Source organism: Cheilinus undulatus, linkage group 24 (assembly GCF_018320785.1).
Source record: "Cheilinus undulatus linkage group 24, ASM1832078v1, whole genome shotgun sequence".
In the NCBI taxonomy this organism is placed as follows: Eukaryota; Metazoa; Chordata; class Actinopteri; order Labriformes; family Labridae; genus Cheilinus; species Cheilinus undulatus.
Genome location: NC_054888.1, coordinates 22,800,340 through 22,828,284, shown reverse-complemented (window position 1 = coordinate 22,828,284; position 27,945 = coordinate 22,800,340). Strand labels below are relative to the sequence as shown.

At 41.0% G+C, this 27,945-nt stretch overlaps 1 protein-coding gene across 5 annotated transcripts in view; it reads left to right on the top strand.

Moving 5' to 3' along the window:
- LOC121506478 (interleukin-1 receptor accessory protein-like 1) overlaps positions 1-27,945 on the top strand; it is a 555,282-nt gene that overhangs the window by 477,799 nt on the left and 49,538 nt on the right. For all 5 annotated transcript variants that reach the window (XM_041782309.1, XM_041782312.1, XM_041782308.1 and 2 more), the window contains one exon: positions 20,200-20,332. In XM_041782309.1, coding sequence (XP_041638243.1) covers positions 20,200-20,332 — 133 coding nt within the window. The remainder of the gene's footprint in view (positions 1-20,199; positions 20,333-27,945) is intronic.

Here is a 27,945-nt window from a genome sequence, read left to right as displayed (position 1 = left end):
CATCCTCAAGGAAAATTGCGACCAAAATTTTAGAGATTTTTTGGATCAATCAGATGTATTTAATTTTTAAAAAGTAGAGCTTGGGCCAAAAACAATACAAACTAGAAAAGCACTCGGAGAGCACAGACCTTCACCATTAGCCCTATCTCCCAATAGTGAAGAATCCTTTAAAACAGTGGTTTTCAAGTGTGAAGCGGGCCTCCCCTCAGGGGCGCCACAGAGCCATAAACCTGAAAAAAGGTGATTTGCTTTGCTAACCTCTGCTGTGCATGGAGCAAAATGGATGGACTTATAGTTATGCTATAGAGCAGCCTCAACTCTCAACCAAAGAGCAAAACTGTTGAAAAATACCTTTGCAAAAGCCACAATCTAGGAGGTGAAAAGTGGCAAAAACAGCTTTAAGTAGCAATAAAAATAGGTTAAAGGTGGCAAAAATGGTCAAAAAGCAGCAAAAAATGGGTTAAAAGGGGTGAAAATGGGGAGAAAAATTGGAAAATGGTCAGAAAGTAGCAGAAATGGGTGAGAAGTGACAAAAAATGAGTGGAAAGTGACTTAAATGGGCAAAAAGCAGTCAAGAGTGACAAAAATGGGTAAAAAACAGAGGAAACAAGTGGTATGTCATGGCAAAAAGGTAGCTTAAATGGGCAAAAAGTGACAAAAAATTGTGATAAATAGGGCAAAACGGGAAAAAATGGCAAAAGGAACAGGCAGAAATTGGGAAAAAAAGGAAACAAGTGGTATGTAATGGCAAAAGGTAGCTTAAATGGACAAAAAGTTGCAAAAAAATGGTGAAAAAAAGGGCAAAAAATGGGATATAAGTTGCAAAAATTGGGAAAAAGTGGCAAAAATGAGCAAAAAAATTGGGGAAAAGGGGATATTTAATGATGAAAGGTAGCTTAAATGGGCAAAAAGGTGAAAAAGGGCAAAAATGGGATAAAGATGGAAAATATGAGGAAAAGTGGCAAAGAGAAGTTTTAAAATGGCCAAAAAAAAATATTACATTGTTTTGTTGCATCTTTACCTCCGCCAAGGAGGTTATGTGATCGGGTGGGTTTTCAGTTTGTTAGTTTGTTAGTTTTTTAGCAACATAACCCAAAAAAGTTATGGACAGATTTTCATGAAATTTTCAGGAAATGTAAGAAATGGCATAAGGAAGAACTGATTAGATTTTGGGACTGATCTGGATCACCGTCTGAATCCAGGAATTTTTGAAAGGATTCTGTACTATTGGGAGATAGGGCTAATGGCGGAGGTCTGTGCTGTTACCACTTTACACCAGGAGATGGCGGACATGAGTAACTTCAATCCCAGCAGCATTTTTGGTGTGTTTCTATTCAAAGTTTTTGAGTTTGATAGGGTTTGAAAGATGCAATCGCGGTTGAGGAGACGAGTTGGAGCCTGACAGAGAGAAAGACAGCGCATTGTAGCGAGAATACTCACAATGCTGGGAGGAATAGAGGAATATTCACCCTCTGCCATGACTTCCAGTCGTCCAGTGAGACCATGGGTGCTTCTGTTGGCACCCGTAGCAAAGCCAATGCTTTGTCTCACCATGTTTCCACCCCACCGGGGAGGGAGTAATTGGCGAATGCCATTCAAGGTGTCCAGTTGTCAGAGATTAGGCCTCCCAGCCTCCATTAATCCCTGATAAATGGACACCTCGTCAGGCGGTAGCCCATCAAATCATGTTGCAAGTACTGTATGAAATCATAATGTTCTTATCATATGGTATTAATTTTTTTTTGTCTTATCACAGCTACAGCACATGGAAAGGGCACGATGCAAACCAAACTGGCTCTGAACATTGGTGTCTTTGTTGGTCTATACAGTAACACAAAATCATGGTCACATGACATTCCTGTTTACATATAAACTCTCTGGCTTGAAAATAGCTTTACTTACCTTGAGACAACATGGCAGCTGCCATCATTGAGCTTCAAAGCTTCAGAAACCAAACGGTGACATGTGTACAGTTGAGCACATCCACCGTTATAGCGCTTATCAGCCTTAGATTTTAAATACATGTCTGTGGCTCCAATCCAAAAAGGATCTGAGCACTGATTGGTGGAAATGTCTACTTTTTATGCCACTGTGTTGATTAAAGTTGCAGGAATGTCTTCAGTTTTGTGGTAGTTGCACATTTGTTCCTCGATAAGCATATAAGTACATTGTGGTGTGTTTGTTGAATTTGGAGTGAGTGTTTTTGGTTAGCTGAGAAATATTTGGTCCAATATTTGTTCTGGTTTTGGCTCGTTATGTTTCATGCTCCAAAATCTGCAAACATAACTTAATCTTAAGTTTGCTTTGTTCAATTTGTTCAACAGTTGGTTGCTAATTTTTCCAGCCCACTGTTTGGCACTGGAAAGGCAGCATGGAAATGATTTATTGGAGCTTCTTATTGAACAAAAACAGCTCCAGCTGCCTCTGATTACAACTAAGAGCTTAAGGAAGCATAAATACCCCAAATAGCAATAAATGCCTGTAGTTGGCTTATACAGATTTCATTTAAAGTTTAAAATCTATAAAGTCTACAGCTTTACTACTAGAAACTGAAGCTTGAGTGAAAACCATATTTCTGCCATGAGCGGGCGACAGAATCTTTTTAAGAAGCTGACGCTTCATCTCCACATGTATTTTTTAAGGAGACATCTCAGTACACGAATCCCACCACTGGAGTCCCACAGTCACACCGTGTAAACCTGCTTCTCTACTTTCCCTGCCGTCCCCTGAGAAATGTGATGCAATGATTTCCAAACCCACTAACACCACCCTCCCTCCAATCCCTCCTCCTGCAGCTAGATTTGAGGTGATAAGTTACAGCAGCTTCTCCTCCTGATTTCTCAAACCCGTACCACTCATTCACTTCACGTCGCTGCCTCGGTTAAGTCTCTGCCCGGGCTCTCTTGTTCATTCAGCTCACACGTGCTGCACATATCCAACACTGTGTCTGCTGGAACGCTGGGAAAAGCACCTAGAGTCCCAACCACTCTGCTGTGTCCTGTTTTCATTATACAGACTCCCAGGGAGAGGGTATGGATATATCGGTGCTCCCCTGCCCTCCATCCTCCTCCCCCTCCATCTCCCTCTCTCTCTCTTTCTTGCTCGCTGAGCACAGTAAGCTGTCTTGATCTTGGTTGGTAAGTTTGCTCCACTAGACCATTTAGGGACTAGATTCTTTTCACTCGTGGCTTAGGAGAAAAGGGCCACTCTGCTGCAGCACAATGGGCTACATCCCATTTAAAGCCTTGATAAGCCCCTGAACATGCCAACATGCAGTGTAAGGGATGACTGTTGGAGTAAGAGGATGTTCACCGTCTGTCATTTGCTGTGTGGCAGTAAAGTTTGTGATGGGCAGGCTGCTTGTCAAATGTGTTTAATTTAGTGGTTAGTTAGGCCTGCATCATATGAGGGAAATGTGCAATGACACTGTCAAAATTCACAGTAAAGTTTCTCTGCTTTCTTAGAGACAAACATTGCTCTGATGTTTTAACTGGTTTGCATGGATTTGCATGTGCATGCTTAAAATCATTGCAGATCTGTCTTTTGTGTCTGTTTGTATTCCATGCACGGAAACCTTGTGCAGATTTGTCAGCGGCTTTTTGCACGCACCATAAAAACACAATTTTTTAAATTGCAATTAATACCGTAATTTCTGTAATTAATATTGGATTTTGCCACATTCATTCTACCCTCTACCTCCACAAACCCTCTAGGGCTGGATGCCAAGATGCATCCCCACAGCATGATGCTGCCATCACTGTCCTCCACAGTGGGGATGGTGTGTTAGGTGTCTTGTCCGATGGCCAAAACGCCCCATTCTGGCCTCATCAGACCTCATAAGAACTTTCTCCCACTTGACTTAGAGTCTCCCACATGCCTTTTAAAGAACTCTAGTCCAGATTGAATCTGAGTTTTCCTCAGCAGTGGCTTTGTCTTTTCCACTCTCCCATAAAGCTTTGACTGGTGAAGAGGTGTTAGATTCAGATTCTCTCCCATCAGTAGCTAGGGCTTTTAGCACCACATTATGTAATAACGCCATATTATGTAATAATGTAATGCATTTTCAATTCGTTATGTAATAGCGCTGCATTTGGAGGAGCCCATCTTAAGTCCTAGGGTTAAGGGTAGGTGTTTGGTCTAGAGCCCTGAAGGGGGGTTAGGTTTAGGCATAAGTCACTAAGCTGTTAGAGTTAGGGCGAGGTAGTTGGGTAGGGCATACCTTGGAGCCCACACTAAGTCCTATGTTAGAGTTATTACATAATGCGGCGTTATTACATAATGTGGCGCTACGGGGCTGAACGATTAGGGGAAATAATCTAATTGCGATTTTTTTTTTCCCCAAAATATTGTGATTGCGATTTAATATGCGATTACTTCTTAAGTTCCTCATCTTATGTATTTTCCAGCAAACATAAGCAGTAATTCATTCTGTATTATAAGTAGCACAATAGTCGATTGAACCAGGCCGAACAATTCTGAAAAATGTCAGATTGTGATGTTTTTGACTAGTATCACAAATTGGACATGAATTGTTGTATTAAAGGGAATTATAATTTTAATGTCATTCTCATATTTAATAAGAAAAACATACAAAAATGAAGAAAAAAGTTTTTTGTAGATTATTTTAAAAATATGGCACTTAAATGATTGCATATGTAACGCATCATATCTCTGCTGCAAAAAAAGGTTTTAAACTGGAATTTTTACACAAATTCAGGTTAAAGAAATATTGCACCTGCTGCAATTTGAAAATTGCAGCGACCATATTGCGATTTAATCTACTTTGCGATTAACTGCCTAGCTCTAGTATCAACTTTGTCGACGAAAACAATGACTGAAAATGTTCATTGGACTAACGGTAAAGACTAAAATGTGAGGACTTTTTATGGACTAAAACTAGACTAAAACTAAAAAGGGTAAAAATGACTAAAATGTGACTAAAACTAAAAGACGTTTCATCTAAAGACTAAAATTAAAAATAGCTGCCAAAATACCACAGCAGCTGAAGCTTGGAAGAAAAGGTTAAAAGTGGAAAAAAAGGATTAATGGAGTAAAAAAAATAGGTAGAAATTGGTAAAAATGACATACAAAGTGGTGAAAAGCAGTTAAAAATTGGCAAAAATTGATTTATAGTGATATGGATGAGAGAAAGTGGTGAAAAGGGGCTAAACTGTGGCAAAAATGGGTAGAAGAGGCAATTTGGGTAAAAGTGCAAAAAGAGATGAGAAGTGGGAAACATTAATAACAGACATGGGCTGAAAAGAGGTTAAAAAGCGGCACGAACTGGTAACTTCAACATCAGATCAGCTTCAAGTTTGCTCCAAACTGTTGGTCGTTGCTGACCATGGAGTCTCCCACATGCCTTCTGGTGAACTCTAGTCCAAATTGAATCTGAGTTTCTTCAGCAGTGTCTTTCTCTTTCCACTCTCCCATAAAGCTCTGACTGGTGAAGAACCCGGCCAACAGTTGTTGTCTCCAGAGTCTCTCCCATCTCAGCTGCTGAAGCTTGGAACTCCTTCAGAGTAGTCATAGGAGTCTTGGTGGACTCTCTCACTAGTCTCCTTGCATGCTCACTCAGTTTGTGAGGACGGCCTGCAGATTTACACATGTGAAATTCTCCTTCCATGTCTTAATGATGGATTTAACTAAACTCTGGAGGATGTTCAGAGCCTTGGAAAAGTTTTTCTATCCAACCCCTGACTTATATCTTTCAGTAACCTTTTCTCTGAGTGTTTGGGAGTGTTCTTATGTCTTCATGGTGTCATGGCAACCATAAATACTGACTTACCAGTGAAACACATTCAATGCACTCAGGTGATCCCCACCTTCTCGCACCAATTGGCGGACCTCATGAAAAATTTCACAATGTTTTCAGCCTTTATTTTTTTCTATCTGCATAAAAGCGATGAAGATAGACTGGAGTTAGGTGTTTGAGAACCAAGATGTTCGTTTTCGACATCTCTGTTGCTGATTTCTAATACAGATGGCCATAATACCGGGCATTTCCACAGAAATTTTGTCATCTGATCATTTCATTATTGTATTACATCCACAGTGCTTCCCTCTGAGTCACTGGATGAGCTTTGTAGACTTTAGTTCATAAAGTTATTCCATCCATTTTGGTTGCATTGACCTGCTTTGGCATGTGTTTCAGTGAGTAACAATTCTGTTCTGCTTTAATTTGACAATAATGAGCCAGACGGGGGCTAGAAATAGCATTTCAAAGATTCTGCAGCTCCTCAAAGTCAGCCATGCAACTGCCATGAGTCACAGCATTTCATCATTAGCAAGCAAACTTGGAGTTTGCACAAGCAAGCCTGGCTGGAGATGTTTCTTTATGCAGGAAAGTTAAAAGGAGGGGTTCAGTCTAAAGTGAGGCTGCAAACTGGAGAAAAGTGCATGGGGGCTTGTTCCCTCTGGAAGCAGAGACTGCTTCAGATCCCCTGGACAATAGTTAAGAAAGGAATTCATTGAAAGCAGTGCTAAAGTGGGCCCAAGCTGAGCTTCTCCCCACAGGGAGCTTGAGCTAGGAAATGGGACCGTCGGGGGTTCGGGCACGCTTCAAAGGTGACCCAGCAAGGCCTCGAGGAGTCTCTGCGATTTCTGCCTTTCTCTCTTTGATTGTGCATCCCTCCCCTTTTGCTACAACATTTTCCACCTTCCCCGCTCCCCGTCCCACCATCAGGAACTTAACGGCACCATGCTGCTTAGGGATTCTCTGGGTGGCTTCGTCATTCTCTGCTAAGCCCACCAGGAGTCCCTCTTCTGCCTTGCACCAAAGCCCAGTAAGCGTTCAGGTCTTGTTATCCAGTCTCTGCCTTCTTCTCCTGTGAGGGAAGCCTTTTGTTAATGCTCGACTAATGGCAGTATCAGCATCGCCGAGAAAGAATCAAGTTAGACAAAGAAGCTGGGATTTTCTCAAAGTTCCTTCCTTTTTTACCTGATCATTGTCAGTGACAGGTCGCTTTGGAAGGGAAGGAAAGGGAGCAGTAAAGCAACAGTAGACAGATCTCATTAAGATCATCTGAAGCATTTCTACAGCCCTGAGTCCAAAAAAGTTGGGGCGCTATGTAACATGTAAATATAAACAGAATGCAATGATTAACAAATGTCATAAACCAACATTTTATTCACAATAGAAGATAAACAACACATCAGCTGTTGAAACTAAGATGTATGACCATTTCGTTTTGGATTTGATGGCAGCAACCGATCTAAAAAAAGTAGCAACAGGGTCATGTTGACTCTTCTTTTAACAACAGGCTGTAAATGTCCCATTCTTTTCTGTTGTAGGATTCTATCTTCTTAACAGTCCTGGATCTTCTTTAGAGGACTCTCCAACTGTGAAGCCATGCTGTTGTAAAGGATGTGGTTTAGCATCGTCTCCCTGAAAGAGACGTCTGGATGGGAGCATATGTTGCTTTAAAACCTCGAGCTACTTTTCAGTTGTGGTAGTTCCTCTCCAGATGTGTAAAGGCCGGCTCAGACTACACAAATTCAGCCAGATTTAAGCCCAACTGCAACGTCACAGCTCATTGTCAAAACTCGAGCCCGATTTAGAGTCGGGAATGACTAACAGTCTTGTAGTGTGGCATAATTAACGACGCATCCAAGACGCCCCACCACCATGGTTCAACATGACTAGCATGTCAGAATTTTTCATACATCGTCATCTAGTTTGACACCCTGACCTGACGTTAATGACGTGAATCCTGACGTCTAACAACAGGAGGACATTTGCTTATTATCTTTGCATCATCACTTACAAGATTTACCACTTTTATCCCCTCTTATTCTCTAACACTAATGTGTAAATTTTATTTTATTTTATTAACGTTAGCACATGCATACCTTAAGTTCTATCTGAAGGAGAGCCAGTCCATATTGTCCTCCCTTTTATACAGCCATAACTGTTACCCATGATCCAATCCACAGCTGTTTCTTATTTTACTTTTTTACGAGCAAAAGACTGCTACAATCACACCGAGCACTTCTGTTGTAGAGTGATTGACACTCTTTTGCCCGCCCCCAGGCAACCTGTGAACTCACACTTAGTCATGGAGATGGTGGTGACGTCAGCATACGCTGAGCAGTCGGGATCACTCTTGTAGTATGGCCTGGCTGTCGGCCAAGACGGGACAAGATTCAGCCACATAGTCTGGCATGGTGCCATCATGGACGACCAAAAAAATCGTGTAGTCTGAGCCGGCCTTAAGCTGCCCACGCCATAGGCACTAATGCAACTCCATACCATCAGAGATGCAGGCTTTAGACCTGATCCAGGAGAACAAGCTGGATGCTCCCTCTCCTTTTCAGTCCACAGGACACAGGGTCCATGGTTTGCAAAGAAAATTTCAACTTTTGATTCATTTGACCACAGAACAGTTTTGCATTTTGCCTCAATCCATTTTAAATGAGCTTTGGCTGAGAGAAGATGGCAGCATTTCTGGATCCCACTCACATACAGCTTCTTTGCGGGATCCAGCTTTAATCGTCATTTGTGCATGGCACGGCAAACTGTGTTGATGACTTCTGGAATGTTCCTGAGCCTGTGTAGTGACTTCCAGTACAGAACCATGCCTGTTTTTGCCCATAGGCCCCAAGATCACCAGCATCCGATACTGACCTTCAGCCTTGTCCCTTGCTTGCAGAGATTTCTCCAGATTCTCTGAATCTTTTGATGATATTATGGAACTTGTCTGAACTGTTGCCAATTCAATGTTCATACAGGACATGGTAGTCATATAGCCCGCTGATCCCAATTATCAATTCCTAGCTCCCACATCCAATCACAGTTCTTTCTCTCAGCACAGCGGTGTATTTAAAAACGTCTCTCTAATCCCTGCTTGCATTAATGGTAATGCAACACGCTGCTGCTGCTGGCAAAGCTTCACCTCCTCCATTCCAGCTACCTCCTTTATAGCATAAAGCTGTTTGCACCCTCATATTGAGACCCATGCTACTATGTTTTAATTGCTTTTGAACTAATGAGATTGTATTCAGTATGCGCTGTCATAAATTAGAGGGTTTAAAACTGTAGATCCATTTTGCACTTAAATGGTTAAATGTATGACAAGAGTGTTCCTGACTGAACCTCATTAGATGCAAAATGCTCCTCCATCCCTCCATTTTTTAAATCAGGGCAGTAAATATAGTATATAACCTGCTCTCCTCCATTCATCTTGGCATTTGTGTAGTGTTTGTGAAGTTCCCTTTAAGTGTTCCATTAATGTCTAATTAGCTTTTCATTAGGAGAATTCAACTGTGACTCCTCGACGCAGGATTATAAACAACACAAGGTTTAACATCGCTAATGATTCCTCGCCAACACTAATAGGTGCAGCTTTTGTGCTAAAGAACATCGTATTATGAGAACATCGATGCATAGAGTGGCTGTTGATCTTTGCAAATGTCATGCTCTGCTCCACAGGGCCCAAGCAGGACTCGCCCAGCCCTCTTACATCATCTGTTGCTTGCAGAAGTAGCAGAGAAAATTGTGATTTCACATCCCGTTCCTGAGCATCCCCGGCTATGATTGCCACATGTTAACATGCTTTCCAAACCTTGAGTTGAAACGGTGTCTCTTGCTCTACCTGGATAAATTAAAGGGCCCGGGCGGCAGCAGTTTGCCTGCTTAGCGATAATGAGGTGCGATGCCGAGTATGAACAACAGAAGATTGACCATACGGGAGGGGGACGTGGCTAAATGAATACAGAACACAGCGCAGTCAATGGCAGCCTTAAAAAGCCTGATTGGAGAGGCTGTAATAAACAGAACAAAGTGAATGCCGAGCAGAGATACTATTAAACCGCGGCATCTGGCATCAACCACATGAATGGGTACCCAGCGCTGTAACCCTTCACTGCCCAGATGTGTAGCTAAAATAAATGACAGAGATAATACTCTTAAAAAACGATTAGCAGGAATGGCTCGATGCTGTCCAGATGCCCCACTGAATCTGGGAAACCCCTTTTTAAACCAGTGATAAATTCAATTCCTCTCCTTCTTCTCAGTCCAGATCACTCACTCATTTCCTGATCAGAAGCAACAGAGAGATCTTAACGTCCTTTCATGCAGAGCCCAGACTCTTTCTATGAAAGGAGATCCTAATTAAACAGAGGAAATATAATTTCAACTGGATGAAGAGAAAGAAGAGATTTCCACCAATGCCAGAAGTGACAGAAGTGTCACTCTGACATTTCGTAAAGAGGTTTTTGGTTTTGCTTTAAAAGCACAGACTGTTTATCTTCTCCAAAGCAAACAACGAAGGCCTTTTAGGGATTGGAGATATACCTTTGACACTGAAGTCTGATCAATTTACAGTAAACACAGATGGGGGATGATTTAAATGAAAACTTCAAATAGAGTGCCTTGGCATCAGGTCTCTAAGCATCTCCTTCTGTTGAAGGGATGAACTCCATTTTTATAAATTCCTCCCAGTTTGGTGATTTAACATTGATTTAAGTTTTCAGACCCAGTGCAAAATCACTAAAATTTAGCTCAGGTTCCTCCCATTTCTCTAGATTGATGCTAAAATATTTCTACACTTTGATAGGAACTGCCTGCAGAGCTCAGAGACAGCATTGTTGACAGGCACAACCAGGACTCTTCCAAGAGCTGGTCGACTGACCAAATTGGGCAATGGGGGGAGAAGGGCCTCAAAAAGAGGGGTGACCAAGAACCTGATGGTCACTCTGACTGAGCTCCAGAGATCCTGTGTGGAGATGGGACAAAGTTCCAGAAGGACAACCATCACTGCAGTCCTACACTGATCTGGGCTTGATGGCAGAGCGGCCAGATGAAAACACAAGTCCGCTGGGAGTTTGCAAAAAAGCACCTGAAAGACTCTCAGACTGTGAGAACCAAATACTGTGGTCTGATGAAGTCAAGATTGAGCCGTTTGGCATTAATTCTAAACATTATGTCTGGAGAAAACCAAGCACCACTATCCCAACAGTGAAGCATGGTGGTGGCAGCATCATGCGGTGGGGGTGCTTTTCAGCAGGCCCATCCGGAACCCTGACTTGAACCCTATCAAACATCTCTGGAGAGATCCAACCTGACTGAGCTTTGCAAAGAAGAACGGCAGAAAATCCCCTAGTACAGGTGTCCACCTTGTCATTATGGGTGACTGAGTGTAGATTAATGAGAGAAAAAAATGAATTTAAACGACTGTAGCATCAGGCTGCAACATTGAAAAAGTGAAGGGGGTCTGGATACTTTCTGAATGTTCTACAACCAAGCTTTGGCTTAAAGGTTGAACAGCATAAAGATGAAACATAGCAGGTTACAGGAGAAAAAAAAAATCTTCGCCCATGTCATGGTTCTCTTGCAGATTCAATAATATTGATTCATTTTGCCCCCTACCTTTACAAGCCTTCCATAGTTGCAGAGAGCATCCCCACAGCATGATGCTGCCACTAGTGTGCTTCACAGTGGGGCTCTAGGTTTTTGGTAATGAACACTTTTTATAGGCACCGTAGGTCTTTTGCTCCTGCCTCAAACTCTCAATTTTTTGTACATATGACCAATATTTGCAGGTGATACATTGCAGTTTTATGCAGAGCTATTCCCAAGACCAAGGCTTGGTCCGAAATCACTCCCTATTCACTTTATAGTGCACTATATAGGGAATACGCCGTTTTGTAGTGGTGTCCGAATTCTGAGTGAGCATTGTTATTCACTATATAGTGCACTTATTCTATCCCACAATGCATTGTGAAAAGTAGTGAACAATTGATGGTCACTAGCCCAGAAATATTTACCATAATGCATTGCGGTTGCTGCTCTCAAACATGACGGACAAATGAGAGGAGCACAGGAACATATATAAAAACTTTTTAAATGCTTTTTTGTTTGTTGGTTTTACCAAATCCGTAAGAAAATATTAAGGATTCCAAACTGAGTAATTTTTTCCTCCAATGATGATTACAAGACATGAGACCATCATCTTTATGCAAAAATAAGTGATAATACACACAAAAAAGGTTTATTATTTTGTCACTATAGAAACAACTTTTTATCTATTAGTATATTTATTTTTTGTGAAAATATGTTACATTTCAGTTTTCACTGGAATTCTACTGTTAATTTCGATCCTCAGCTGTTCTCAAGGAAATTTACAAGCTGTTGCCGCTGAACGTTTTAATTGTGAGACGGCGATGACATCATCACCCGCGGCCGGAGTAGTGTCCGAAATCATTTTTGTGTTTTGCAGTTGAGTCCACTGTGTATTCCACTATATGCTGCTCACTATAGAGTGGATAGGGAGTAGGGAATGAGTGTGTGGTTTCGGACACAGGGCAAGCCTTCTTGGGCCGACTGCCTAGAAGCATCCCCACAGCATGATGCTGCCCCCACTGTGCTTCACAGTTGGGATGGTGTCTAAATCGACTAAAGAAGATTGTCCTCCAGGATTTTTTCAATATATTAGGGTATTAATTATACCTTTACCTCTACAAGCCTTCCATGGTTGCTGAGAAGCATCCCCGCAGTATGATGCTGCCACCACTGTGCTTCACAGTGGGGGTGAAGGTTTTTGGTGATGCACACTTTTTGTTGGCACTTAAGGTCATTTCGTCCTTCCTAAATCTTCAAAAAAATTTTGTGCATATAACTAGTAATTGCAGCTGATACACCAGTTGTAAACTTAACGTAGTGATATCAGATTCAAGCCTGTCAGGGCCGGCTGCTGAGAAGCATCCCCGCAGCGTGATGCTGCCACCACGGTGCTTCACAGTAGGGATCATTTCTTTTAAGATTTATTTTTGGGCATTTTTGTGCCTTTATTAGATAGAGGAGGACAGTGGATAGAGTCGGAAACAGGGTCAGGAGTTGGGGAGGAGACATGCGGTGGGGGGTCTCAGGCCGGATTCAAACCTGGGCCGCCCGCATACATGGGGAGTGCCTTTCACCACTAGGCCACCTGCTCCCCAGGGATTATTTCTAAATAGACCAAGTAAGATTGTCCTCCTGGATTTTCCTGTTTTTGCTGCATACATTTTACCCTCTACCTTTACAAGCCTTCCATGGTTGCAGTGAAGCATCCCCACAGCATAATGCTGCCATTATTTTTACAAATGGTTTTAATACTGAGCATTTCATTCACTTTATCATGATTTTGTACTGTCTTACACTTGTGATAGTGTTGGAATTTGGCCAACTCACTCACTGTGAACCAAATCTATGCACTGGTATATATAGTGACCTTTATTTATAGATTTCCTGCTTATGTACAGGGTGTCACTTTGGTGCATATTATTATTATTTTGCAATTACTGATGTGTGATCGTATCAGATATACTCTCTCCTAATGATTGTCCATTGTCTGTTCCTGTATTTTAAGACTTTAATTTCATCTTTTGTGTGTCCTCCTCAGCAGATGGGTGTTTCTAGTTGTCATTTAGTAGTTGGTTTTCAATTTTGTCATTTTCTTCGAACAGTTAAAGGATTTCTGAATCACTGCTAATCAAACGCTTTCCTCTCTCTATCTTCCAGGCTGCCATTTGCTTCTATTAGTATCCATATGGTATTAAAGCCATCATGCGGGGAAAAAAAATGTGCTCACAGATTGCTGATAATTTGAATATGTGCTCTTCTTGTACAACATTATTTATCGTTAATCGCCATCTCCTGAAATTGCTTCCCGTCCCACCAGAAACGTTAAACAGGTAGTTATTTGTGTCCTTGCTGCTATTAAGATTGCAAATTCCCTTTCCCAAAAAAAAAAAAAAACTCTACAAATCTTCTCTGAAGTATTATTCCCACTAGCTGCAGGCTTTAATTTATTCAAGGCTGTTAAAAGCATAAAAAGAGGCTTCACTGCTCAAGAGCTGGATTGTTTGGATCTGAATGGGAACGGCGGTAGATTAAGTCGACACGGATGGTGCACACAGTGCATGTGGAGTTACTGATCTGTAATCTATGTAATCTTCAGGGCGATTCGATGCTCTATTCAGTCTGTGTGGGAAGCCTCTGGTTTGTGTGTGTCACCTCCACACATGCCCTTTTCCTCTCATGCTCGGCCATACCTCTCATCATGACATGAACACAGATGCACACACGCCTCCTCCCTGCGCCGGCCTAGCCGTGGGAATCTTTGCTGATGTCTCGGCGCTGCAGCTGCAGTGAGAGATGCTCCAGAGGCAAGCGGAGATAAGAGAGATGAGACAATCGCATTAAGCCTCACTTTACCCCCTCTGACCAAGTCCAGGGGTTGGGATTTAGATGTTAAAATCTGTGCTCTTAAAATCCCCGCACGGCTGCTGGAGCATTTCCCAAAATCAAGCCCTCTACCTGCGCCTGTGCAGGCTTATCCGGCACAAATTAGCACTCCGTTGTTAAGGGAAAAACATGCAATAATATGCACAGAAGAGGCCCCTTGGAATAAGTCGAGGAAAATGACACAGCGGCTGTTGTCAGCACAGCAGTGGAGCTGTCAGAGCAACAACACAACATGCTGTTTGGTTCCATGGGTGAAGCCTCTTGACATCAAAGGTGGCACACAAAAGGATCCGTGTTTCCTTTTACTGTTGTCTGCACCTGTCAAAATGGGCCGTTTTGTTTTTTTGTTGTTGTTTTTTAATGCGCTCCTCCTGCAAAAAGAAGAGGCCTCCCCCTCGCTTTGTAGCACCACAGAGACCCCTGGTGGAGCTTCTGCGCACAGCAGTGTGGGTGTATGTGTGTTTCTTCCTGTGGACAATGTTTTGGTCGAGCCGTGAGACAAAATGCAAAAGCATTGCACAAACTGGGGGCCTCTTTCTGAATCTCCAAACCAGATTCTCCCTGTTAACGCTTCAGCTATCATCTCAGCTTGCTACACTGCACTAGAGGGCCAAATTAGAGCAAGCCTTGGTAAAGTAAAATCCCTATTATCTTTGAACTAGCAAGTACCCAATTATACGCCGCAGTTATCTCCCATCTCACAGACTTCTGAGTCCTCGCCACAGGGCCAATGAGCAAGGAGTGCTAATGAAGAGATGCTGAATCACCTTTTTGCCTTCCTGGACGCACAACTCAGTGGAAGCTCCTTGATCATCTGCAGCTTTCTTTATGGATCAGAGTCATTCCCAGGCTTTGATGATGTGCTTCTTTTTCTCTCATTCCCCCCGGAGAGTCTGTCGCAGCACAGGCCACACACTCATGGATGTGCCGTTGGCTGCAGCATGCGTGTGATAAGAAAGAGAGGTCTCTAATCCAAGGCACAGAGAGAGAGAGAGAGAAGTGGTTTTTAAAAAGAGGTTTATCGTTCAGCAGTCACATAAAGGATGTGTTCAGAATGAGCTGGAACTCCTGCTGATGTGACGGCGGGGGGTTTGACTGTTGATATGTGTTTTCTGTGCACTTTAGCACTCTGATCTCACGGTCTTCATCATCCCAGGAAGCCTATCTATACATCACCATGCCTGCTGCTACTCATAAATCTACCTCAAGAGTCTGGAAGGCTGGCTCTTCCATTTTTTAATCCTTTAGTCTTTCTATTTCCGACTACAATGACTTTATGTCTCAAATATTTAATGCACAGCTTTTCAGCATGAGTGAGCATGCATATATTCATCCATTACTGCTTTTACTGCTCTTAAGCACAATGTATGAGGAAGTACATTGGTAGGAGTGTTCAATTTAAACATTTAAGCTGCACTTAACAGTAGTTTTATGTTCAAAAGGATAAAATCACTGAATGTAGTGCAAAAAAAGTTCACTCAGAGAGACAAATCTTTAGAAAACTAGGGCTGCAAGCAGTACTGAAGGGCCCTCACACCCAAGTGCATATATGGGGTGGGGCATATTTATCATGCAAAATAAGAAAAAACACAACATAATGTGTTAGGGATGCTTCTGCTTGCTTTCGGTAGGTGGTGCATTAGCAAAAACATGTTATAACCATTTAAATACACATTATGTATGTAGAGATCCTAATCATGTCAGATTTGATGCAAGTCACAAGTTTCATATAAGAGTTACAGTGACTGCCTGTGAAATGGTGAGTTAACAAATTGCCAAATTATGTCACTTCCTGTTGCTAGTAGGGGATGCTACATCAAAACAATAAAATTAACCTTTGAATATGTAGAAGGGAAGACCTTGATACTACATAGATGTTTGGTATGAGAGTTGCATATGCTTCCTGTCAAAGTGGCGAGATATTGAAATGCTCACCATCGCCACTGAGACAACCTTCAATGAAGCATATCCATCTTTTGGACAATTATTGAGGTCTTTCTTTCAAAATCAGAGCTCAGAAGGTTAAGCACAATAAGAGGAGTGAAATTACGACTCATTTGTGTCACTTCCTGTTGCCAGTAGAGGATGCTACATCAAAACGATAAAAATAACCTTTGAATATGTAGATGGAGTACAGTGTTCATACATGTGAAATTTGAAGGCAATCAGATGTTTGGTATGAGAGTTGCATATACTTCCTGTCAAATTGGCGAGATATTGAAATGCTCACCATTTCCACTTTCAATGAAACATATCTGTGTTGTGGCCAATTATTGAGGCCTTTCTATCAAAATTAGAGCTCTATTGGTTGAGCACTATAAGAGAATGAGGATATGACACATTTGTGTCACTTCCTGTTGGCAGTCGGTGGCACTATGATGGGATATTTGCATGTACGTGGGTTCAGTGTGATACTGTGGAAATGTAAAAACAGTTGTGGAAGAAGGCAGAATAATGTATACAAAAGTTCCAACAAGTTAGAGTCATTTGGCACCAAAAGAAGGCCTTATTTTGTAATTAAGATGTATTTTGTAGACTTCCTGTTTGGATTTGGGCATGGGTCCAAGAGGCTTTTTTGTAGGTCTGATGACGACCCTTATGCAGACCAAAAATCATAAGCCTCGGTTGAATGGTGTGCAGGGGCTGACTGTTTGAAGGGGAAAATAAAAAATCAGAGGAGGTAATGTTGAATTGGCAGAAGGGGGCGCTGTGACAAAGAAATTATATTGATGTATAAATGTATTCAGGAACAATGTGTGCTCATCCCTGTGAAGTTTGGTGACGACTAAAACAAGCACTTTGGAGATAAATAGACTTACTGTGCAGAAAACACTGCAAAAACGTGGTTAAAAAAAAAATTGCCCAGGTTTGGGCTCCTGTCACAGCCCCGCCTTGTGGCGAAAAGTCAAGTTTTTTATACGTTTCTATCCCCATCTTGTCTAGAATGAGTAAAAAATTAAGAGTCAATCAGATAAAATCTCTTCGAGAAGTTTGTTAAAATGTGCAACCTGTCCATCAGCGAAAACACTAAAATTTGACTTTTTGCTGTTTGTAGTTGGCTTCCTGTACATTTCAGGGGAAGGTCCCAGGAGGCTTTTTTTGTCATCTAGTCATCATACATATGTGCACCAATTTTCATGCATGTAGCTCTAACCCAGTCCCTCACTTTTGGGACCTCTGCATGATTGACCTGCATGAAATCACTAGAATACATACATTTTGATAGGTTCCTCGCTCTGAGATTGGTGCAAAACCTGAATAATTATAAAAATATTCACTTAAACAGTGGCATACAGAACCTTTGGATTCAAGAGTTCTTACTGGGGGGTTAAAACATTAACCCTCAAATCTCGGTGCCATAGCACATAGCAGAAGCCCACATAAAGCTACATGTCAAGAGTAGTATCTCTGAAGTTTGTTGAATGAAAGGTGGCTCAATCACAAACTAGTTTAGTGAGCCCAAAAGGGCAAAAGCATTCCCTCATTTCACGAATACCTGCAGGCGTACAAGTTGTAATGAGTTGATGTGCGGTTTGAATTCGTGTTTAGGATCCAGAATGAACACATGGCCTCTCTGTATTCATTAGTAGTGTTGTCCTTAAATGCTCTGACATACTTCTGTGTTTAAATTTCCCCAAACTCCTCTTGCAGAACACAGTGATTGAAACTTAAAAGTCTGACAGAGAAGGGGGGTTGCTGGAGAGTATAATGGCTTTCATGATGGTACAGCAGTGCTGCAAAGTTGCCTTGAAAGAGGGTTCAAGAGAGTGATTTAAAGTTTAAGAGGCCATCTGGGAATTGGAAGAAAGGGTCAGGGATGGTTGAAGATGGCACCTCCGGAGACGCTGGTGGTTTCAAGGTAGGTGTGATGTTTTTAGCAGGAGTCCTAGAAGAGAACATGAGTAATTACAGGCTCCACGTGCATGTTTGAGCGTTCTCGCATTTATTCAGTTCACGTATCGGCCATCTGAGGGGAACTGAGGCTGCTGGACATTTTAAACACCTGTGGTCCAATGAGTGGAACCAAGATGCTGAAGAGAGTTACATAAACGGTGTTTATTGTGTGATCTTAACTTGTTTAAATGTGGTTGTTTTTACAGGAAAACAACATTTTGTCCAAACCACATTGCAAAAGACGGCCATGCCACCAGCAGACCAGATACAGGAAATGTGACAGAGAATGCAATTGTTGTTTTTGAGTTAAGACTTGACATGCATCGATACAGGGAAGCAAAAGTGTACTAATTCAACAGAAGTCCAGCCATTCGGTGCTAGTAGTCTCACGATTAGGGAAACAGGAATCATCTGAGTGCACTGAACGTATCTCAGTGATTGCAGTATAAAGACACCTGTGTCTGGAAGGTCCAGTCACTGGTTAATGAGTATGCCTGGCTACCATTACACCATGAAGACAAAATAACACCCCAAGCAACTCAGAGAAAAGGTTATTGAAAAGTATTAGTCAGGGGTTAAGCCAAGGCCCTGAACATCCCCTGGAATTCAGTTAAATCCATCATGAAGAAATGAAACAAACTGAGTGAGCGTGCAAAGAGACGAGTGAGAGAGGCCAGGTTCTTCACCAGTCAAAGCTTAAAGAAAGAGTGGCAAGGAGGAAGCCACTGTTGAGGAAAACTCAGATTCAGTCTGGACTAGAGTTCACCAAAAGGCATGTGAGAAACTCCATAGGCAAGTAGGAGTACGTTCTTTGGTCTGATGGGACCAAAATGGAGCTTTTTGACCATCAGACAAGATGCCAAACACACCATCCGCACTGTGAAGCACAGGGTTGGCAGCATCACGCTGTGGGGGTGCTTCTCAGTAGCCCCTAAAATACATGGGTTCAACATAAATGGGGATGAATAATTTTTATAAAATCAGAATCATTTTTATTGTCATTGTACAATGTACAATGATTTTTTTTTTTTTTTTTTTTTTTTTTTTGCAGTTTCATTTAGTGCTCGAGCTGTTTCTCATTTAATATTGAAACAGCTCTGGGATAGGTGCTGTTTTTCAGTCTGTTAGTTTGGGTTCTTATTGTCCTGAACCATCTTCCTGAGGGTAGCAGTTGGAACAGGTGATGTGCTGGGTGGGATGAGTCCTTCAGGATGCCCAGGGCCTTCCTGTGGCAGCTGGACCTGAACAGCTCCTCTAAGGAGAGGAGAGCACAGCCAGTGATTTTCTGTGCTGTGTTGATGATCCTCTGGAGAGCTGTCTTTTCCTGAGCAGTGCAGCTGGAAAACCGCACTGGGATGCAGTATGCCAGTACACTTTCAATGGAGCAGTGTATAGGTGGTAGTATAGGTATAGTGTATAGGTGCTGTCTATAAAGACACAACCAACTGAATTTGGATTTCAGGGGTTTTTTGTTTTTTTTTTTTTTAGTTGAGTTTAACAAAAAAAAATGACTTTACGATTTTTACCCCCCCCCCCGAGTCTTTCGCGCTCCTTCTAAGCGTGCTGCATGGCCAGCCTTTTGTAACATTATGTTATCTTGATAATAAGAAGCATAAGTAAAACAATGAGTCTGCCAGTTTTGCTTTCTATGATGACAAGAAAATCAGTCAGTGAAACAACTGAAATTATTTGTCTTCGAATATCCAGTTAAATAAGTCAAGAACTTAAAAAGAACAAATGTGTCTGCTTTAGGTTTCTGTACAATGCTGATGCACATCAAAACAGATGAAGACGACCCTGATGTGCAGGCAAACATAAAAAACAAAGAGTTTATTAAAGGCTGATGGTTTGTCTGGAGATTCACTTTCAAGCAGACAGAAAATACGACCGTCTTTGAAGTTGAAATCATGTCCAATCACATCCACATAACAGTAATTGCAGCAGCAACAATTGTATTGTTCCATTGTTCTTCCTAGCTTCATTTTCAGTGTGTTTTCTAAAGTGACGATTGGGCTATATTAGATAGAACCCAACAGTAGTTTTATTGTATTATACTAAGAAATATGCCTTTTGTCTTGCAGGTAGTCCAGTCAACCTGACGTGCCGAGCATTCTTCGGATACAGCGGAGACGTCAGTCCACTCATCTACTGGATGAAGGGGGAGAAGTTCATCGAGGATCTGGATGAGGAGCGGGTGCAGGAGACTGATATCAAGTAAGACTTAAAACATGAAATCCCTGCTGCACAGTTATGCACATGACACAAGCAGGTATGTAAGGTGAAACAGGAAGTACTGAGAGCCCCTTTGGTGGCTCTCGACGTGCATTTGAAAACAAAGAAGTAGAGAAAAACTTCAAAGAGCTCAACTCCATTAAGCATCCGTATTTTCTAAACCTGTTAGCATCACAGCAGAGCTTAAACAGCATGATATAACAAATTCATGAGGTACTTCTAATCGCTTCAAAAGCAGCAAAGGCCCCCAACACTCTACAGTAAACATCGATTTAAACTCAACCACCACCACTGTTGGACCACACGTCAACATTCAGAACAATAAAAGGAACATTTCAGCACTGCGCTATCATATAAATGATGCTCATGAATGCTTTATGTGGCTCTTTAATAATGTAGACAGCTATGCATTCTTTATCATGGACAATATATATGCACAATGCAGGCGTCGATTCATCTGCAGTTACTGTGCATGCATATGTGAGAGGAGACAGAACGGGAAACATACAGCTGGACGTCCGTGTTAGCCTTCAGTTAGGTGACCTCCATCCTCACTGCAAACAGATATTTGTTTATTCCAAAATCAGGTAAAAAAAATACAAATAAAGAGCTCAGCATGCACACTGCCCGTGGCTGTTGACTGTTTAACTGCGCTTTTGTTGTTATTCTGTTTAAAAGCAGCTCTGTTAGCTTCAGGTTATGGCATTATATTTGGGCAAATTAAACACAATTTTATCTTCAAAACAACTTCAGGTTGTTTAAACTTAGCATGCAGCATTTTTACAAAATGACATACTTTCATTATTATTGAGTAAAATAAATGAGGTATAAGCTCTCTAACACAGATGATTTTATTAGTCTGAAATCTTTTTCTCCAGCATTGTTGAATTAAACTCTTGTTACAACAGTGCTGTGTAATTTAATGATTTCATCAAACACAGGCCGAGGCTCTGCAGCCATGCTGGCAGATGTTTGGTGCTGTACAGCTGTAATTAATCATGCTTACTCTCTTATTCTGGCCTGATAGCTTTCTTACCCTGTTTATCAACAGTTAGTGAAGCTCAGCTGAAACTGGAGTTCATCAGTTAGATGACTTATTAGTGTATTTTTGGCTTTATAAGCCAGAGAAGGGTGGTGCGTTGAGTCAGAAACAGGAAAGAGAACCCAGGTCACCCACATACATGTGGCACAACCTAAGCTCCAGGCCGTCTACACCCTGGACAGGGTAAGGGTTAGGCCCCACCCACAGAAATGGCTGGGCCTGATAAACCCAGATAATGGGCCGTCCCTACTTTTGATTTATTGATGATGTCAGTGCAGTAGCATATGTGCTAGCATCCTGGCTAGCAGTTACCTTATTTTGAGTTTGGAAAGTGTGTGAAGCTATTATTGGGTTCTGATGTTTGAATTATTTATGCGGGCTACTTTTTAACCTGTTTCACCACTTTTTTTTTTTCATCCATTATTGCCATTTATTTTTTCCCACTTTTCATCAGTTTTGCCTATCTTTAAGAATTTGTGCATTTTTGATATTTCCTTGCCCCTTTTTGCCAATTTCTGCAATATCTTTTTTGCCATTTTTTTGCCCATGTTAGCCACCTTTTGCCACTCTTTTGCCACTTTTTGGCCATTTTTTGTCACAATCTCTGCAACTTCTTTGAAACTTTTTTGTTGATTTTTTCCCCTCTTGCCTTTTTGACACGTTTGGCCTTTATTTGTACATTTTTTGCCCCTTTTTTGGATTTCTCCCATTTTTGCTCTTTTTTGCAACATCTGTTTGCAACTTTTTGCCCACGTTTGCTACCTTTTTCCACTTTTATTGCCAATTTTTTCCAATTTTTGCCCCTTTTTTGCAGCCGTTTGCCCATTGGCCGCTTGTTACCAATTTTTTGCGGTGTTTCCTAAATGTTTGCAACTCAATTTTGCTGTTTTTTTTTTAAGCACTTTGTAATTGTTTTTTCTGTCGTGCCACTTTTAACTCTTTTTATGCCTCTTTTCTGCCAATTTTTGCCACTTTTACCAACATTTGCAACTGTTTCATCCATTTTTGCCACTTTCTTGCGGCTTCATGTCAACTTTTTGCTTTTTCCCAAATTTTGCAATGTTTTTTGCCATTTTTTGTCCATTTTTGCATGCCTTTGTTGCATGTTTCAGCAACTCTCTTTTGCCATTATTTACCACTTTTTGATGTTTGTTTTATGTCTTGCTACGTTTAACTCTTTTGTTGCCACATTAAACCCATTTTTTTTGCCACTTCCACCAATATTTGTAACTTCTTTACCCATTTTGCCATATTTTTGTTGCTTTTTGCCCCATGTCTCCAACCACTTTTTGCAACTTTTTGCTGGTTAGCTTATGTCCATTTTTGCCATATATCTCAAATATTTACCAATGGTTTTGGCCCTTTTTGCCACTTTCTCCCACATTTCTGCAACTCTTCTTGTCATTCTTTAACAATTTTTATGCACTTTTTTGCCATTTTTTGGCCTTTTTTTCACAATTTCTGCAACTTCTTTGAAACTTTTGTGTTGATTTTTTCCCGCTTACCTTTTTGACATGTTTTTGCCTGTATTTGGACATTTTTTGCCCTTTTTTTCATTTCTCCCATTTTTGCTCTTTTCTGCAACACCTGGTTGCAACTTTTTGCCCACATTTGCTACCTTTTTCCACTTTAATTGCCAATTTTTTCCAATTTTTGACACACTTTCTTTGCCGCTGTTCGCCCACTGGCCGCCTGTTACCATTTTTTTCAATATTTCCTAAATCTTTACAACTCTTTTTCGCCAAATTTTGTCTATTTTTGTTACTTTTTTGCACATTTTTGCAACTCTTTTTTGCCTTTTTTACCGCTTTTTTGACTGTTTTTTCCATCTTGCCACTTTCACCCTTTTTATGCCTCTTTTCCCCCAATTTTTGCTACTTTTACTAACATTGCAACTTTTTCCCCCATTTTTGCTACATTTCCCAAATATTTGCGATGATTTTTGGCACTTTTTGCCACTTTCTCCCACATTTCTGCGACTCTTTTTGCCATTCTTTACCGCTTTTTATCCACTTTTTTGCCACATTTACCAATTTTTGTCACACAAAAATGGCTGCCTATATGAATATCCTGTCTTTCTTTGTTAACATATACAAAGGACAGAAATGTTTATCTAATAAGGGCAGTTAGTCTAAGGAAACCCTCATCCAGCAAACTTCAGCTGGCTGCCAATCTGTGCCTGTGATAGTCCCAGAAACTGTCAGCTCCTGAAGTTACGGGCTGAGTTTATTGTGGTGCTGCAGAAGCCTTAAATGTATTCCCTCTGTTTTCTGCAGCACTTTGACCTGATGTTACTTTTGGTCCAGAACAATGAACTGACCAACAGGTGGACATCGTCACCTAGAGCCTTGGTAGTAGCACAGCTGAGCTTCCATATCTTTGTGACTTTATACACTGACCTTTTACCTTGAGCACACCTTATTTCTACATGATTATCCATATTGAGTCAGTCAGTCTCAATCAAAGCCTCAGAGAAGTCTCTGCTCTGATGGAATTGATCCTGATCAATGGAGGACTCCTGGATCTGTCAATACAAAGCGAACTACGCTAGCATCCACCTTCTATCTACAGTTTTATTACCACTTTTATTCACACTGACTGGTTTATTTTATTGCCGGATGAAGTGAGAGGACTGTTGACTAAAGACTTCCCAAAGAAACGAGGATTATAAAATACATGAAAATGAGTCGAGCCTATTCAGACAGCTGAGTGTGGAAACTGTTGCTTCAAATTTACATAAAGTAAGTGGATGTTGTACATTTGTGCACCGATGCAGTCACCAACTCCCAGATGTTGTTACAAAACATGAGCCACAAAAATCCAATACTGAGGTTTATTTGTGAAAGAGAATGACTCGTCCTCAAACGTCACCACTGGAGAATTCAGATAATCATGTCGAGGAATATGAAGTTCAACAAGTCAGGAAGCTAGCTGACATGTTTATAGTGTTAGCATGTCAGAGCGCTAGTTTGGAGGGTTTGAATAGCCAACCCACCGACAGAAACATGTGCTTTTGTGCTCGGAGAAGAATAAAACAGCATTCAACTTTCCAAAAATAATATCCTGGTGACTGTGAGAACAATACTCCTCAACATTAAAGGGTTCCAGTCTGACTTGTTTTTGGCAGACTGGTTTCAAGTCACTTTCTCTGCAGGAGAACAAACTCTCTCATGAACTTTGATTTTTATTTTGAAAGTTAGTTTCAAGGTTTAGATTCACCAACTTTGTGAGTCAGCAGAGGCAGGGATTTAAAGGTACAGTCATACTCGGCAGTCCGTGCTGCACCCGAGCATGTTTGACCCTAAAGTCCAGGTTGTTTTAGTGTAAGTGCTTGGTTTTTACTCTAACCTGACCCTGATACAGATGGAACAGCTGGTCTTCAGTATGAGAAAGCTCATACATGCAACACCACTTCTTCTGCCCCTGTTTGACACTTCTAAACTCATTCTTGACACTTTATGCCTATTGTTGCCTCAGTTGACCCATTATTGCCACCACTAACCACCTTTCATCACTTTTATTTCACTTTTTACCAAAGGTCACTATTTGTTATGTCCATTTTTGCCAGTTTACTCTATTTCTGCCACTTCCTGTCTATTTTTCCTGCCTCAATAAACCAAGTTTTACCTGTTCAAACTAGTTTTCCCCACTTTTTTTCCCATTCCACCGCTTTTTCTCCAAATTTATTCCACTTTTTTTTGCCAGTTTCTGCCAATTTAAAGCCAATATTACCACTATTAACCCCTTTAACCACTTCATAGTTTGCCACTTGAACCCATTTTGGCTTGCTGTTGCCTGTTTTTCACCCATTTTTGCCAATCCAACACTTTTACAACGACTTCAACCACGTTTTCTAGTAGTTATGCCCATTTTGCCAGTTAAACCCATTTCTGCCACTTATTTCCTATATTTTCTGCCTCAGTTAACCTACTTTTGCCAATTAAAACCATTTTTCTAACTTCTTTCCCAATTTCTCCACCTTTTCCACTTTTTTTTGCCACTTTAGACCCATTTCTACCGCGTTTTAATACTATTTGACCACCTTTTCTTCTCATTTATCCCACTCTTAAACTATTTTGTCACTTTTAAACCTTTTCCACACATTTTCCTGCCCATTTTTGCCTCTCTTAAACCAATTCTTGCCACTTTCTTCCTATTGTTGGATTTAATGAGCCACATTTCACTGTAATGCCAATTTAACCAATTTCTGCCACTTTCTACCTGTTTTCTGCCTCAGTTAACCAATTTTCCCCTTATAACCCAATATCCCTCCACTTTACCCCACTTCTCCACCTTTTCCACCCGTTCTTGCCACTTTCAACCCATTTCTACCACCTTTTCTGCCATTATTAAGCCATTTTTGTTACTTATAAACACTTTAGTTATGCCCATTTTTGCCAGTTTAAACCATTTTTCCTCTTTTAATTCCCATTTCACCACCTTTTCTGCCAGTTTCTGCCACTTTTAAGCCAATATTGCTATTGTTATCCCCATTTCCCACTACTTAGGCCTGTTTTTGCCATTTTTAACTATTTTTTTTATCAATTTCTGCTGCTTTTAAAATCTCATTTTACCACTCTTTCCACCAATATTGCCATTTTTAACCCATTTTAATTCTATTTTGAAGAACAGGGCTTTACCTTTTAAGATGGCTATATACTAACTTTATAATACTACTACAGAGATCGGTGGCTAATGGCTTTTGCTAAAAAGATTTTAATTAATATTGAAAAGCTAAAGAAAATACGACATCACTAACGTGATCCGTAGGTGTTTTAAAACCAATTATTTGTCCACACTGACATTTCTGTTGGATTTTCTGTGCTGAAACTCACATGTTCACACACCCCTCCATGTCCTAGCCAGTGCACTTCTTTGACGGGTCTAACATACGACCAGAAAATCCCTGTTGTCTACAAATGTCTTCTAATGAAAAGGTTAACTGTAAGCAGCGTGACAAGGCTTGGAGGAGACTCGGCGGCCCCGTCGGTGACCTGGCATTTGGAGATGTCTCTATTAGCCTTCTTGTACGCTTCCTCCAGCTCTCTGTTGTGAAGGACACCAGGCCAATTAAAGCCTACAGGATTTAAGGAGGCGGCGGACGTGGTGGTGGGGGGTGCGGCAGGTGGTGGCGTTGGATGTGCAGAGTATCAAAGATGAGAAGGAAGAAATCTGAAGGAGCCTTCGCAGTAACATCCCTGCTTTTATACGATAGTCAAATGAGATAACAAGCCCGAGATCCAAACTGTGACCCTGAGATTGTTCCGGAGAAGAGTGTGTTTACAGACTGAAGTGGGGCTTTTGTGCAAACAGTGGGAGCACATACAAGTGTATATTTTTGTTGTGTCTCTCCACATGACGCTGTCTCCCTCTGTATTTTATTTTTTGCCTCCATTTAAATGTGCTCCACTTCAAACCCACTCCCTGACATCATTGCATGAGCTTTGAGCTTTGAAATGGAAATTAATCACACCGGAGTATCCCCTCAAGGGCAGCCTGTAGTACATGAAATGGAGCTTTTTTGGCACATTGTTTCTGACGCTCAGATTCAGAGTTGATGTGAGATTTTGTGGCTGCAGAACAAGACCACAGAGGTGAAGTCACAGCGTGTGTAGCAGAGAGGCTGAGCTGCTGATATTTAAACCAGAGGAAGCTTCTGTCCCTGGTGTATGGTCGTGCAGCACCCTTTTGAGCAGCAGTTCAAGTGTAAAATTTCATTTTTTAACTCTTAATTAATTCTCTAACTGATAGATTCATGGGAAATCAGGGTGCTTAAAAGTCCAGCATGGCTTCATCTGCATATCAGTGCTGCTAAACATGCTTCTTAACATTTTAGAGGCTGGAATTAGAGCCATGGTGATTCATACTGACTGGGCTTGGACACATTTTGCAACCCTGGAGGCAGTATCGAGAAGTTTTCCCTTTTAGGATTTGTGGGATCAGAAGCATTCATGCTAGCTATTATGGCTAACAGTTACTTCATTTTGTAGCTGAAGAGTGTTTTGCTATTATTGGGTCTGATGTCGAAGATATTTACACTTTTTCGCCTCATTTGACCACTTTTATCAGCCAGTTTTTGCCACTCTAATTAGCCACTGCTCATCAGTTTGCTCATGTTTTACCCAATTTTCCCCCTTTTTACACATTCTTGCCTCTTTTTAAATGATTTTCACCAATTTTCTGCTGTTTTGCGCATTTTGCCTCTGTTAACCCATTTATGCCAGTCTCCATATATTGCCACTTTTTAACTGCTTTTCACCGTTTTTTTTCTGATGTTTTGCTAATTTCAATTAGCAATTAAATTTCACTTTGTAACCACTTTTCACCACTTTTGCCACATTTTTGAAGATATTTATATCTACTACTTTGTAACCTCCTTTAACCAATTTTTAAGCCAATTTTTGCCACTTTAATTAGCCACTTATTGCCACTTAAATAGACCCAATTAGCTCCTTTTTTATAATTGTTGACACTTTCTAACCCTATTTAACAACTTTTTGTGCCATTCTCTTTTTAACCATTTTGTCTCTGTTAACCATTTTGCCACTATCTT